Below are 15,028 nucleotides of genomic sequence, written 5' to 3' on the forward strand. Positions count from 1 at the left end.
CTGAGCAGCCAATTGTCCCATTACTTTTGGTCCCTTAAAAAATGGGAGGCACATATACAAACTATTGTAATTCCTACATCGTTCACCTGATTTATGGACCTGACTGTATATCGCTTTATACAAGACATCATTTACAGTTTTTCTCCATTGGTTTGGCTCATTTCTTGAAACAGAAATTACATTCTCAAAATTGTAAGAAAATTTGGCCAAAATGTCTTACAGTTCAGCACAACACTATAGCTCACTTGCAAAAGTTAATATCTCTCCCAAAACTGTTCACTCATGCTTCAAAACAAAATTTATTTCCCATATAAATAGTCAGTGCCACGAAAATGGCAGGGTGAAGGGTCCGGTCTGTTTCATTTCTTGAAACAGACCGGACGTTCTCAAAACTCTTGGTGCTTTTGCCAAAATAACGTGGATGGTTCGGCACAACACTATGGTTCACAAATGCTCATACCTCTCCCAAAACAGTTCACTCATGTGTCAAAACTAAATTTCCTTCTCATTTAAACAATCAGTGCCCCCAAAATGCTTCGTCCCTTTGGCATTGTGTAAGCACTGCAAGTCAAAATGTTTAGATGTTTTGTCACTATGGCAGAGGACCATTGAAATATCCCTCATGTCCACCTTTCAGTTTTAGCCAAGTCCTTCATTTTTGTCTAGCTAACAGAATACAATTGTGTATAAAACTGAAAAAAAGAAATAGGATTTTAGGGTAAGAGTAGCCTCCAAGGTTTGACATCACACATTGCACTCATACTGCCAAGGAAATTGTAACCATTATCATTCACACACATAAAGTAACTTCCATACATCAGAGTAAAAAGAAAATGTATACAGCATAATATACTGTAATATAACACACAAACAAAAAAACAATGAAAATTACCGTCCTCACCCTCCTGGCCATCCACACGCTGCTGTTCTCAATCTTACTGTAAACACTTGTAAAATTTCTACTTTTCTAATGATATAATCTGGGTTTGATTTTTTTCAGAGATATTGTTAGAGTAAAGTATATGAATATATTGACCAAACAGTACACACAAGACCAGTACTGCATATTGATGAAAATATTTATTTCTCTCCACATTTGTAAAATCATTTAATTCATTCATGCATTTTCAAAGGTTTGTTTTTTATAACTGCTGAGGTTGGGCTGAAGTCTCTGTCCAGCCTCTCTCAGTGTCAACCCATGGGTACTCAGTAGAATCGCATCTGATAAATTTGGTCCCCGTCTTCTTTGGCCACATCCTACTCCAGGTCTACCTCTTCCTACCCCTCCCTCTCTCCCCCTTCCCACCCCTCTCTACCCCCTTCCCACCCCTCTCTACTCCCTTCCCCTCTCTACCCCTCTCCACCCCTCTCTACCCCCTTCCCACCCCTCTCTACCACCTTCCCACCCCTCTCTACCCCCTTCCCCTCTCTACCACCTTCCCACCCCTCTCTACCCCCTTCCCCTCTCTACCCCCTTCCCCTCTCTACCCCCTTCCCACCCCTCTCTACCCCCTTCCCCTCTCTACCCCCTTCCCACCCCTCTCTACCCCCTTCCCACCCCTCTCTACTCCCTTCCCCTCTCTACCCCTCTCCACCCCTCTCTACCCCCTTCCCACCCCTCTCTACCACCTTCCCACCCCTCTCTACCCCCTTCCCCTCTCTACCACCTTCCCACCCCTCTCTACCCCCTTCCCCTCTCTACCCCTCTCTACCCCCTTCCCCTTTCTACCACCTTCCCACCCCTCTCTACCCCCTTCCCCTCTCTACCCCTCTCTACCCCCTTCCCCTCTCTACCACCTTCCCACCCCTCTCTACCCCCTTCCCCTCTCTACCCCCTTCCCCTCTCTACCACCTTCCCACCCCTCTCTACCCCCCTCCCCTCTCTACCACCTTCCCACCCCTCTCTACCCCCTTCCCCTCTCTACCCCCTTCCCCTCTCTACCACCTTCCCACCCCTCTCTACCCCCTTCCCCTCTCTACCACCTTCCCACCCCTCTCTACCCCCTTCCCCTCTCTACCCCCTTCCCCTCTCTACCCCCCTCCCCTCTCTACCACCTTCCCACCCCTCTCTACCCCCTTCCCCTCTCTACCACCTTCCCACCCCTCTCTACCCCCTTCCCCTCTCTACCCCCCTCCCCTCTCTACCACCTTCCCACCCCTCTCTACCCCCTTCCCCTCTCTACCACCTTCCCACCCCTCTCTACCCCCTTCCCCTCTCTACCACCTTCCCACCCCTCTCTACCCCCTTCCCTTCTCTACCACCTTCCCACCCCTCTCTACCCCCTTCCCCTCTCTACCACCTTCCCCTCTCTACCACCTTCCCACCCTCTCTACCCCCTTCCCCTCTCTACCACCTTCCCACCCTCTCTACCCCCTTCCCCTCTCTACCCCCTTCCCCTCTCTACCACCTTCCCACCCCTCTCTACCCCCTTCCCCTCTCTACCACCTTCCCACCCCTCTCTACCCCCTTCCCCTCTCTACCACCTTCCCCTCTCTACCACCTTCCCACCCCTCTCTACCCCCTTCCCCTCTCTGCCACCTTCCCACCCCTCTCTACCCCCTTCCCCTCTCTACCACCTTCCCACCCTCTCTACCCCCTTCCCCTCTCTACCCCCTTCCCCTCTCTACCCCCTTCCCCTCTCTACCACCTTCCCACCCTCTCTACCCCCTTCCCCTCTCTACCCCCTTCCCCTCTCTACCCCCTTCCCCTCTCTACCACCTTCCCACCCTCTCTACCACCTTCCCACCCCTCTCTACCCCCTTCCCCTCTCTACCACCTTCCCACCCCTCTCTACCCCCTTCCCCTCTCTACCACCTTCCCACCCCTCTCTACCCCCTTCCCCTCTCTACCACCTTCCCACCCCTCTCTACCCCCTTCCCCTCTCTACCACCTTCCCGCCCCTCTCTACCCCCTTCCCCTCTCTACCCCCTTCCCCTCTCTACCACCTTCCCCTCTCTACCCCCTTCCCCTCTCTACCCCCTTCCCCTCTCTACCACCTTCCCACCCCTCTCTACCCCCTTCCCCTCTCTACCACCTTCCCACCCCTCTCTACCCCCTTCCCCTCTCTACCACCTTCCCCTCTCTACCACCTTCCCACCCCTCTCTACCCCCTTCCCCTCTCTAACACCTTCCCCTCTCTACCCCCTTCCCCTCTCTACCACCTTCCCCTCTCTACCACCTTCCCACCCCTCTCTACCCCCTTCCCCTCTCTACCCCCTTCCCCTCTCTACCACCTTCCCCTCTCTACCACCTTCCCACCCCTCTCTACTCCCTTCCCCTCTCTACCCCCTTCCCCTCTCTACCACCTTCCTCTCTCTACCCCCTTCCCCTCTCTACCACCTTCCCCTCTCTACCACCTTCCCACCCCTCTCTACCCCCTTCCCCTCTCTACCCCCTTCCCCTCTCTACCCCCTTCCCCTCTCTACCACCTTCCCACCCCTCTCTACCCCCTTCCCCTCTCTACCCCCTTCCCCTCTCTACCACCTTCCCACCCCTCTCTACCCCCTTCCCCTCTCTACCACCTTCCCACCCCTCTCTACCCCCCTCCCCTCTCTACCACCTTCCCACCCCTCTCTACCCCCTTCCCCTCTCTACCACCTTCCCACCCCTCTCTACCCCCTTCCCCTCTCTACCCCCTCCCCTCTCTACCACCTTCCCACCCCTCTCTACCCCCTTCCCCTCTCTACCACCTTCCCACCCCTCTCTACCCCCTTCCCCTCTCTACCACCTTCCCACCCCTCTCTACCCCCTTCCCTTCTCTACCACCTTCCCACCCCTCTCTACCCCCTTCCCCTCTCTACCACCTTCCCCTCTCTACCACCTTCCCACCCTCTCTACCCCCTTCCCCTCTCTACCACCTTCCCACCCTCTCTACCCCCTTCCCCTCTCTACCCCCTTCCCCTCTCTACCACCTTCCCACCCCTCTCTACCCCCTTCCCCTCTCTACCACCTTCCCACCCCTCTCTACCCCCCTTCCCCTCTCTACCACCTTCCCCTCTCTACCACCTTCCCACCCCTCTCTACTCCCTTCCCCTCTCTACCCCCTTCCTCTCTCTACCCCCTTCCCCTCTCTACCACCTTCCCCTCTCTACCACCTTCCCACCCCTCTCTACCCCCTTCCCCTCTCTACCCCCTTCCCCTCTCTACCACCTTCCCCTCTCTACCACCTTCCCACCCCTCTCTACTCCCTTCCCCTCTCTACCCCCTTCCCCTCTCTACCACCTTCCTCTCTCTACCCCCTTCCCCTCTCTACCACCTTCCCCTCTCTACCACCTTCCCACCCCTCTCTACCCCCTTCCCCTCTCTACCCCCTTCCCCTCTCTACCCCCTTCCCCTCTCTACCACCTTCCCACCCCTCTCTACCCCCTTCCCCTCTCTACCCCCTTCCCCTCTCTACCACCTTCCCACCCCTCTCTACCCCCTTCCCCTCTCTACCACCTTCCCACCCCTCTCTACCCCCCTCCCCTCTCTACCACCTTCCCACCCCTCTCTACCCCCTTCCCCTCTCTACCACCTTCCCACCCCTCTCTACCCCCTTCCCCTCTCTACCCCCTCCCCTCTCTACCACCTTCCCACCCCTCTCTACCCCCTTCCCCTCTCTACCACCTTCCCACCCCTCTCTACCCCCTTCCCCTCTCTACCACCTTCCCACCCCTCTCTACCCCCTTCCCTTCTCTACCACCTTCCCACCCCTCTCTACCCCCTTCCCCTCTCTACCACCTTCCCCTCTCTACCACCTTCCCACCCTCTCTACCCCCTTCCCCTCTCTACCACCTTCCCACCCTCTCTACCCCCTTCCCCTCTCTACCCCCTTCCCCTCTCTACCACCTTCCCACCCCTCTCTACCCCCTTCCCCTCTCTACCACCTTCCCACCCCTCTCTACCCCCTTCCCCTCTCTACCACCTTCCCCTCTCTACCACCTTCCCACCCCTCTCTACTCCCTTCCCCTCTCTACCCCCTTCCTCTCTCTACCCCCTTCCCCTCTCTACCCCCTTCCCCTCTCTACCACCTTCCCACCCCTCTCTACCCCCCTCCCCTCTCTACCACCTTCCCACCCCTCTCTACCCCCTTCCCCTCTCTACCACCTTCCCACCCCTCTCTACCCCCTTCCCCTCTCTACCCCCTCCCCTCTCTACCACCTTCCCACCCCTCTCTACCCCCTTCCCCTCTCTACCACCTTCCCACCCCTCTCTACCCCCTTCCCCTCTCTACCACCTTCCCACCCCTCTCTACCCCTTCCCTTCTCTACCACCTTCCCACCCCTCTCTACCCCCTTCCCCTCTCTACCACCTTCCCCTCTCTACCACCTTCCCACCCTCTCTACCCCCTTCCCCTCTCTACCACCTTCCCACCCTCTCTACCCCCTTCCCCTCTCTACCCCCTTCCCCTCTCTACCACCTTCCCACCCCTCTCTACCCCCTTCCCCTCTCTACCACCTTCCCACCCCTCTCTACCCCCTTCCCCTCTCTACCACCTTCCCCTCTCTACCACCTTCCCACCCCTCTCTACTCCCTTCCCCTCTCTACCCCCTTCCTCTCTCTACCCCCTTCCCCTCTCTACCACCTTCCCCTCTCTACCACCTTCCCACCCCTCTCTACTCCCTTCCCCTCTCTACCCCCTTCCCCTCTCTACCCCCTTCCCCTCTCTACCCCCTCCCCTCTCTACCACCTTCCCACCCCTCTCTACCCCCTTCCCCTCTCTACCACCTTCCCACCCCTCTCTACCCCCTTCCCCTCTCTACCACCTTCCCACCCCTCTCTACCCCCTTCCCTTCTCTACCACCTTCCCACCCCTCTCTACCACCTTCCCCTCTCTACCACCTTCCCCTCTCTACCACCTTCCCACCCTCTCTACCCCCTTCCCCTCTCTACCACCTTCCCACCCTCTCTACCCCCTTCCCCTCTCTACCACCTTCCCACCCCTCTCTACCCCCTTCCCCTCTCTACCACCTTCCCACCCCTCTCTACCACCTTCCTCTCTCTACCCCCTTCCCCTCTCTACCACCTTCCCACCCCTCTCTACTCCCTTCCCCTCTCTACCCCCTTCCCCTCTCTACCACCTTCCTCTCTCTACCCCCTTCCCCTCTCTACCACCTTCCCACCCCTCTCTACTCCCTTCCCCTCTCTACCCCCTTCCCACCTCTCTCTACCCCCTTCCCCTCTCTACCCCCTTCCCCTCTCTACCACCTTCCTCTCTCTACCCCCTTCCCCTCTCTACCACCTTCCTCTCTCTACCCCCTTCCCCTCTCTACCCCCTTCCCCTCTCTTCCCCTCTCTTACTCTCTTAGTATCAAACAATCAGTTTAGATCAACAAGATCTATTCATTTGGAAATTGTGCTAAATGTAGGCTACCTGTACTTAATCATTTGCAAAGATGTACTGAGACATCGAGACATGTACTTAGACAGTTGAAATTTGATGACATTAATGAGAAATGCTATTCTGTTGTGAACAATTGCAGAGTGGTTTGGAGGTTTGTTTGTCCATGTTGTTTTGAGAATGTAATTTCTGTTTCAAGAAATGAGCCAAACCAATGGAGAAAAACTGTAAAATGTACAAATTCACGTTATTTCATATTTAAATGCAATGCATAGATTCCCCAACTTTTTGTCAGCTGAACCTTTAACAGCAAACTGAATTTCAGCAGGACTATGAAACTCACTCAAATTTCATGTCCACTAGATGGCGATATTACGTTATAGCTCTGTCTAGCATAGTATGGCTCTATTTATGAACTCCATAAATAATTATGTTGTTTTGGATATCTATGTTTTGGAATAAACAGTGCTCTAACTGTACTATTTTTTTTACTCACAATGTCACCATCTTGTTATTTAAAAAAAAAAAAAAATTAATTAAGGGAACACAATAGGCTTGAAATGGTTCATGTTCTTTTTTCACTTTGTTTAGATCATCAATGTTAAAATGCTATTTAACTCGCATTACTATGGTAGATTTGTATATATTTTATTATTATATATTTTTATATATTGTTTAAAAACAATAAACATATACATATAAAATGTATTTGAAAAGGAGCAAATGTAAGCATGTAAAACGTTTACATGACCGTTTTAATGGCACCTTGATATACGAAAAGACATCTTTTAGTTGTAATACAAAACACCCCCCCCCCCCCCCCCCCGAAAACCCAAACAGTGCAATTCTAAAAGCTTATGGTTTGAAGGAGATTTAGTAACGACGGTTACCATAGTATTCTTTTTTGAACTTGAACGAATATCAACAAAGACGTTAAACACCAGTATATTTATCACATTATGCCATAAGCAACATTGAAGCATGAGGCTGATTTTACAATTATCTGGCAACTTCATGAATCAGCTGATCTGATGACAGTAGAGGCACATCATCGCAATCGCAGCTCTCCTGTAACAAAGAACATTGGTGTGATCGATCGCTGTGGTTTTATTAATTAGCGACCATGAGCAGCACACAATTCTACAAACGTTTCGGTGATGAAAACTACAAAAACTGGTTGAAAACAACCGAGAGTCTTTACATATTGAGGAACCGCATCCAGGACTTCATTGAAAAGGAAACCGAAACTTATCACAACTCTCTTCGAAACAAACCTGAGCTCAATGGACAGACCTGTGAGAAAAAATGCGATCATAAAAAGATCAACAACAAGGTAGGCTAAATATAACGTTATTATGCAAATAATATAGTATAATTTGGAGAAAACAAACAGCCTGATCTCGGATAATCAATTCTAGTGGGCTACCTGAGGTAACTTATAGGCTACTGTAGGCTAGGCCTAACGTTATATGGGTCAATTATCGATCTATTAAGTTATTGCAGATCTGGATCTGAATATACATTTTCTAAGATTAACATGCTTTCAGTTATTGAATTAAAATTGAACATTTTTTTTGTGGGGCTTCACCTCTAGAAAATGTCTCTAGAGGTGAAACTGTCCGGAGAATGTAGCCTACAAAATAAATTCTTGAAAATAAAACGAAACGTTGTCTTAAAGGGAGTTCACCTTCACCCCAAAATTTATACTTTGTCATCATTTACTCGCCCTCATGTTGTTTCAAGCCTGTATGACGGACAAAAGAAGATATTTGAAGAATATGGTTGGCTGCACCCATTGACTTCCATAATAGTCAACAATAGGCTGTCAACTGTTACCAACATTTTTCAAAATATCTTCTTTTGTGTTCAATACATATACATTCAATACATACATTCATAAAGGTTTGAACAACAGTAAGACCAAATTTAAATTTTTGGATGAAATATCCTTTGAGTAGTTTGACATAATCATGTTATTATTATTATTATTTTTTTTAAACAAGTGAAGAAGCTGTTTTGTTTTAAAATACTATTAATATTTGACAAACCTTTGGCTGCCAAAAGAAAGTCATTTTGGTGTACCCAACATGCAGGAATACATTAGTTATTAAATATATATATATATATAAATATATATATATATATATATATATATATATATATATATATATATATATATATATATATATATATATATATAAAGGTAATTGCTACTTTTTATCTCACAATTCTGACTTTTTTTCCTCAGAATTGCGTGATATAAAGTCAGAATTGCGAGATATAAACTCGCAATCACGAGAAAAAAAAGTCACAATTGTGAGTTTATATCTTGCAATTCTGACTTCATTACTCGCCATTGCGACTATATCTAGCAATTCTGAGAAAAAAAGTTGCAATTATCTTTTTAAAATGTTTTATTCAAGCTTCTATATAAAACGAACGTAAAAACAATGATACAGTTCAATTGAACTGTCTTAAAGGGTTCGTTCACCCAAAAAATTCTGTCATTATTTACTCACCCACATGTCGTTCCAAACCGGTAAGACCTTCGTTCATCTTCGAAACACAAATGAAGATATTTTTGATGAAATCCGAGAGGTTTCTGAATCACCCATAGGCAGCTACGTCATTGCAACTCTCAAGGTCCAGAAAGGTAGTAATGAGATTGTTAAAATAGTCCATGTGACTTCAATCTTACCTTAATGTTATAAAGTGACGAGAATACTTTTTGTGCGCAAAAAACATAACATAAAAATAACGACTTTATTCAACAATTTCTTCTCGTCTGTTTCATTCTCCTATGCTGTTGACGTAGTGTACAGTGCAGCACTTCCTAGTTCTACGGCAGAACGGCGGCTCACCATTGGCCGACGCTGTTCACATGTGCACCACAACGTATGCGTGTGCTAGTAGCTAGCCAATGGTGAGCTGCCATTCTACCGTAGAACTAGGAAGTGCTGCATTATATTTACTACGTCAACAGCGTAGGAGAATGACTAAAATAGTTAAATAAAGTCGTTATATTTGGGGGTTTTTTTGCGTACAAAAAGTATTTCCGTCGCTTCAAAACATTAAGGTTGAACCACTTGAGTCACATGGACTCTTTTAACGATCTCTTTACTCTCTTTCTGGGCCTTGAAAGTTGCAATGATATTGCAGTCTATGGAGGGGTCAGAGAGCTCTCAGATTTCAGTCTTACGGGTTTGGAACGCATATAATGACAGAATTTTCATTTTTTAAGAACGTCTTTACTGATCTATGTACCTGTCACTCAAATTGTGCTTTGCTACTTCCCATAGTCGCTTTGCAGATTGTGTGATATTTGGAAGAATGAAATCATTGCCAATCATAGTTCAAGTAATAGTATACACTGGGATAACTGCCGGCCACATCTATGGCCCACAGATAAATGGGAAGTTGCCAAGGTAAGTTACTTTAATTACTATTGTATAAAGTGCTGTTGCATCTGGGGAGGGTTTACATTTATAGCGTCAATGAACAATAATCAATGTCTGCTATATTATTTTAAACTGTTTGCATATTTCTCATGGCAGGCATATATGCCACGTGGGCACAAACAGCATAGCACGTTTGCCCAGTTTGATGTCGCTGCGATCCTTAACCTTATGAGTAACTGCAAACATTTAAACAAAATCCGAAGCAAAATTGTGATAGAGGTAAGTTTTCTAAAATGTACATTTCCTTGATTTTTTTTCAACCCATTTTCAACATGACTTCATTCTAAACCACTATATCCTTGTTAGAGTAACCTTCTCAAATGATATAGTATGTGAATGCTATATCAGTACGGCTATTCAAATAGAGCTTATGTTGTACTGAACAACACATTTTTCCCTTGCTTTTTTTTTTGAACGATTAAGGTAATAACTGTACGGAACAAAGCGATGCACTCCCCTGACTTCAAAATGAGCAATGAGGAAATGACTAGAAATCTTAACACGGTCCTGCAGTTTGCCAAGTTGCTCGAACTTCATGTCCCAGAACTGAAAGACTTGGAAAAGGAGATAAAACAGGTAAATGGCTAATTAATTTTATAGTTATACAAACTCTAGCTAAAGTAATGTGAGCACTGTGAAGGGTATTATTATTATTATTATTATTATTCATAGTGATTAGGGTTGCAAAGGGGCTAAACATTACAGAAACTTTCCAAAAATTTCCCAAAATTCCTGTAAAGTTTCCAAAAATCCTGTAAAGTTTCTAGAAACTTTGCAACCCTGATAGTGATTAGGATAATGTTGATAATTTATTATCAATACAATTTTATTAGTAATAATTCAATTAAGTACTTGTTTTTCAATCTTCCTTGTAGTTTAACAAGATTTTGGACAAGAACTTCAATCAAGGCCTGTGTGAAGTAGATGGACAACAGGAAGACTTAAGGACCGTAAAAGAGTTCCAGACAGTTCTGAACCGGGAGCAGCAAGCCATGAAAGACAGGATTGAAGACTTTATCTCGCGCTTTGAGGGGAACCAAGATGAAAATGTCAAAGTAAGTCCATGTGGAGCTTTTAAAACTCAAGAGGACATTTCCTATGTAAGAACATCACTGAACTATTAACCCTTAAATGCATGAATCTTTTGCCAATCATTATTACATATTCGGGTCTTTAGCGACCCGGATCTATATCTAACACAGATGGATCTTTACCTGTCGCGATAATATAAAACTCTCCTGATATTAGAGTAACAATTAAATAAGAATAAAATAAAGCATATTTTGTTACCTTTTGGAGCTTGGAAAGGTTCAGTTTGACAGATGTTTTATACCATCATCTCTGTCCTCATCAGAGCTCATTTCCCAGAACATTCTGCATCTGCCTCATATCATTTTCATCATCTTCAAAATCAATATATTTTAATCGCTGACAGCTTTTTCACCAGATTCACCATCAAGTGACAGTGAAACTAATATTTGATTGCGTTCAGTACGTGCTCTGCACTATAAAACTCTCAAGTTTTGCTGATGATACTTCCTATTCTTTTGTTTTCTGCCTGCGGTAACTATGAGTGAAACGCCACTTCATCATTGTGTATCAGACATTGTCACCTTGTGGAATAGTGAATTATACTTACACTGTTACACACCTCAGGTCATAGCGACCCTATACAATTAAAATTGTTTTTTTAGTTTTTTTTACAAAAAATTAATGTGAAAACAGGCATTCTTTAATAAAAATAGAAAAATTCTTGTTATATTGTTGATTATGAATTGATTGAGAAATACTAAGAAGGTTGATGTCTAACTTTAAAAAAATGAATGAGGAGGAGGGTAGAGAATGACGTCCTGGGTCACTACACCCGAGGTATGCTTTTAAGGGTTAAGAAGTGAAGTGTGAATTGCTTCATGTTTGTCCTAAAAGCACAATTTTATTTCAAGCAAGAATCGCAGGACATGAAGAGTCTCCTGGACTTCCTGGACCAAAACAAAGATCTCCTGGTGAACCTGGGCCCTCAAGTCGACAAACTTAAAAAGGTGCAGGAAAAAGTAGATCAACATGAGGAGCAAATCAACAATCTGGCAGATAGAGTGGAGGACCTGGAGAAGGTGACACATGGTGAGAAGAAAATAATGAGGAGTGGTGTGAGAAAGAGAAAAAGGAGACGAGCCTCTTGTTATTTTAAAATTAACAATACCATTAATATTTATGTTTGATTTAGTCATTTAATAGCAATACTTAGTTTCTACATAATGCTTCTATTATGTTCTATGGGCCAAAGTGAACTCGCAAACAAATTCTAGTTTAGCCGCACATAATATCTAATGAAAATCTCAAACTTAAACGGTTATTGTAAGGCTTGATATGTTTAGGAGGGAGTCAATAGATCATGCTTTTAATAAACAGAACAAATTAATAAACTAATTTGCACGTTTGTCTCACCTTAAATCTTTTTTAGCCTTTGTTCACATGTAAGAGTCCTACTATATTTCAGTTCATCTCATTCTTTTGTGCTTCTCCATCCACAGATCCAGTGCTTCCTGTCAACCCACTTAAATACAAGAATCATCTTTTTGAATATTGTCAGGCAAAGAAATGGACAGGCGACAAATGGCCTGTTTTTACTGAGAATCCAGAAGCCCAAGGTAACATTCATCATCATTCCATTTAATATCAAATGCACAATTGTCCTTTAGGAACTAATGAAACACATATTTGTACAGATACCCTTACGAAAAAGCAGTTGACTAAAGTGTGCTATTAGTATACTTCTTTTAAAAGAAAAAATATATATACTTTCAGTCTACTTTTAATGTACTTCTCAGAATACTTAAAATTGCACTTAAATATACTTGACTTGTGAAGATAACTGAAGCTTTGGGGGTGTCTACTCCATCTATGTTTTGATCATCGTTCTGATGACAAAATTAGCTTTTTTCTGATGAGCTTTTTGTTTAAAATGTTGCTTTAAAAATAAAAGAAATGAAACTTTTCATTCGAGTGTTGATAAAAAAGGATTCATGAAGCTATAATAAAATGTTGAAGTACAGTATTTCAAGTATTAAAAATTAATACCTAAATAAGAACATAGTAGCATACTTAAAGTACAAAATTAATACCTAAATAAGAACATAGTAGCATACTTAAAGTACAAAAATAATAGCTAAATAGTAATCTGTAAATATGATATTATGTTCACTTGAAGAAAACTTATAAATATACTTGCAGTATAAAACTACTAAACTAGTAGTTTACTGAGAGTATACTTCAAATTGTACATTTTAATAAACAAAGAAATCAACAAGTACTAAAATAGTAAGCTACTAGTATACTTGTAAGTTCACTTGCTGTAAAAATGAAATAGTGTGTAGTCATAGTTTACTACTGTTACACTTATAGTACACTTAAATGTATACTTTATATGCTAAAAAGTGGGCCAATTTAGTCCCAATCAGTATTGAAATAGTACACTTACAAATATACTACTAGTACATTGATATTAGTATACTTACTACATAAAGTATACTTAAAAATATACTTGAACATTACATAAGTATACTTAATAAAATGAACTTGAAGTATACTTCTTTTTCAGAAGGGTATACAGTACAGTAATATAGTACAAAGTTGAAATACATGGATGAAAATTGTTCTCTCATTTAGTTTAGATTCCACTGTTTATCACATCCTCTGTGCAGGTTATAGGGGTGAAGTGAAGGTGAATGGGCAAACTTTCACGGGCACAAAGGTGTTCAACGACAAAAAGGCCGCCCATCAGGAGGTGGCATACATTGCTCTCGGGAAGCTGAAATTACAGTTTGGAAGCACAGAGGAACCATCAACCTCCTATTCATCTTCCTCGGGTAGAATAAAACAAAGATAATATGGTATTGAATGATGGTGCATTGAGATGAAACTATGATCAGTGCGTCATTTTGTCTTTTGACATTTCAGGAATGCCTTTCTTTGGTAAAGTGACTGTGGATCTTGACCGAGAAGTTGCATCTGATGGATGCCAATCACAGGAAGAAGCAACTGAAGCTGCATATAAGGTTTTATGGGAAAGTTTTTGCATCAGTGCTCCAGCAGAAGGTAAAGCACAAAACTTATGTTAGATATCAGACATTTAATGTAAAGCTAAACAATGTGAGCTTAGAAAACAGAAACAGTACACAATAGCTACAGTTGAAAAAGTGAAAAAGCATAATAGAACCCCTTTAAAATAATACTTATAAAAAACTTTATAAGCATAAGAGATTTTTTTTTACTTTTAGTCTATTAGTAAACCAAACTTTTTTGCATGTAACATTTTTGGAAATAAAGTCATTTCAGGTTTGTGCTATTTTCACAACATTTTAACAAATTACTATTTATAACACATACAAAAAAAATTACCATGTTTTTCCTTCACTCCTGCTGCAACAGGTCAGACATACAGGTCAGTCATCATGGATTATTTCAACACACATGGTTTCCAAGAACCGACAGAACTGTTTGTTAAAAAGGACGACAACACAACCATCTGCAAGCTCAAACTCAGTGGCCGTTTCACTTTTTATGACAAAGGTAATAGCAATTCCACTGTTAATCATTGATTAGACATCATTTATCTTCCTTTCACTGAAAGTTTGTGCTGATTTACAAGCTATTGTTTGCTGACCTTTAGTTTTCATTTCTTGCATTTCTTAGATGGCTCCGCCAAGAAGAAGCAGGCGGAGCACCAGGCAGCTAAAGTTGCTCTGCAGCATCTGTCAGGGATCCTCAATTGTGCTCCAATATCAGACACTGAGAAGAACTTCATAGGTGTTCTGAAGGAGCGTCTAGATACGTTTGGTCGTAGCAGTGCTGTCTACGAAATTAATGACGGACCCAGTGAAGAGCCAGTGACCAGTGGTATCAACCAAGGCCTGATTACTTTAACAGTATCTATCAGTCAGGCAGCAGTGAAAGAGCAGTCTAAGAGCATCTCCAAACCAGCACAGCCAACAGTCAGCGTTCCTGTTCCTGTTCCTGTGCAGCCGGACCCTCAAGAATCTAGTTCTCAAGCCGCACAGAGGAAAAAGCCCAGGATTGATTGTCCAGGTACTGTAATCTAAAAAGATAGATAAAAAGCAGAGAAATATCAAACATGATAAATAAATAAATACTGTACATGCATACCTTTATCAAGCATTAAAAAACAAAAGGAAGTATGATTAACCCTCTGGTGCGATGGTGGTCAAAAAATACCTTATTTTTTAATTAAAT

At 44.0% G+C, this 15,028-nt stretch overlaps 1 protein-coding gene across 2 annotated transcripts in view; it reads left to right on the forward strand.

Annotated features, from left to right (window-relative positions):
- The first annotated feature begins 7,336 nt into the window (after positions 1 to 7,336).
- The window catches only part of LOC307121881 (uncharacterized protein), a 29,198-nt gene continuing 21,506 nt past the window's right edge, over positions 7,337 to 15,028 (forward strand). For both annotated transcript variants that reach the window (XM_079809655.1, XM_079809656.1), the window contains exons 1-11: positions 7,337 to 7,653; positions 9,620 to 9,745; positions 9,875 to 9,997; positions 10,202 to 10,354; positions 10,654 to 10,833; positions 11,722 to 11,899; positions 12,310 to 12,426; positions 13,480 to 13,644; positions 13,736 to 13,873; positions 14,207 to 14,347; positions 14,471 to 14,863. In XM_079809655.1, coding sequence (XP_079665781.1) covers positions 7,444 to 7,653; positions 9,620 to 9,745; positions 9,875 to 9,997; positions 10,202 to 10,354; positions 10,654 to 10,833; positions 11,722 to 11,899; positions 12,310 to 12,426; positions 13,480 to 13,644; positions 13,736 to 13,873; positions 14,207 to 14,347; positions 14,471 to 14,863 — 1,924 coding nt within the window. In that variant the 5' untranslated portion in view covers positions 7,337 to 7,443. The remainder of the gene's footprint in view (positions 7,654 to 9,619; positions 9,746 to 9,874; positions 9,998 to 10,201; positions 10,355 to 10,653; positions 10,834 to 11,721; positions 11,900 to 12,309; positions 12,427 to 13,479; positions 13,645 to 13,735; positions 13,874 to 14,206; positions 14,348 to 14,470; positions 14,864 to 15,028) is intronic.

Source organism: Gobio gobio, assembly GCF_949357685.1.
Source record: "Gobio gobio genome assembly, chromosome: 25".
NCBI lineage: Eukaryota > Metazoa > Chordata > Actinopteri > Cypriniformes > Gobionidae > Gobio > Gobio gobio.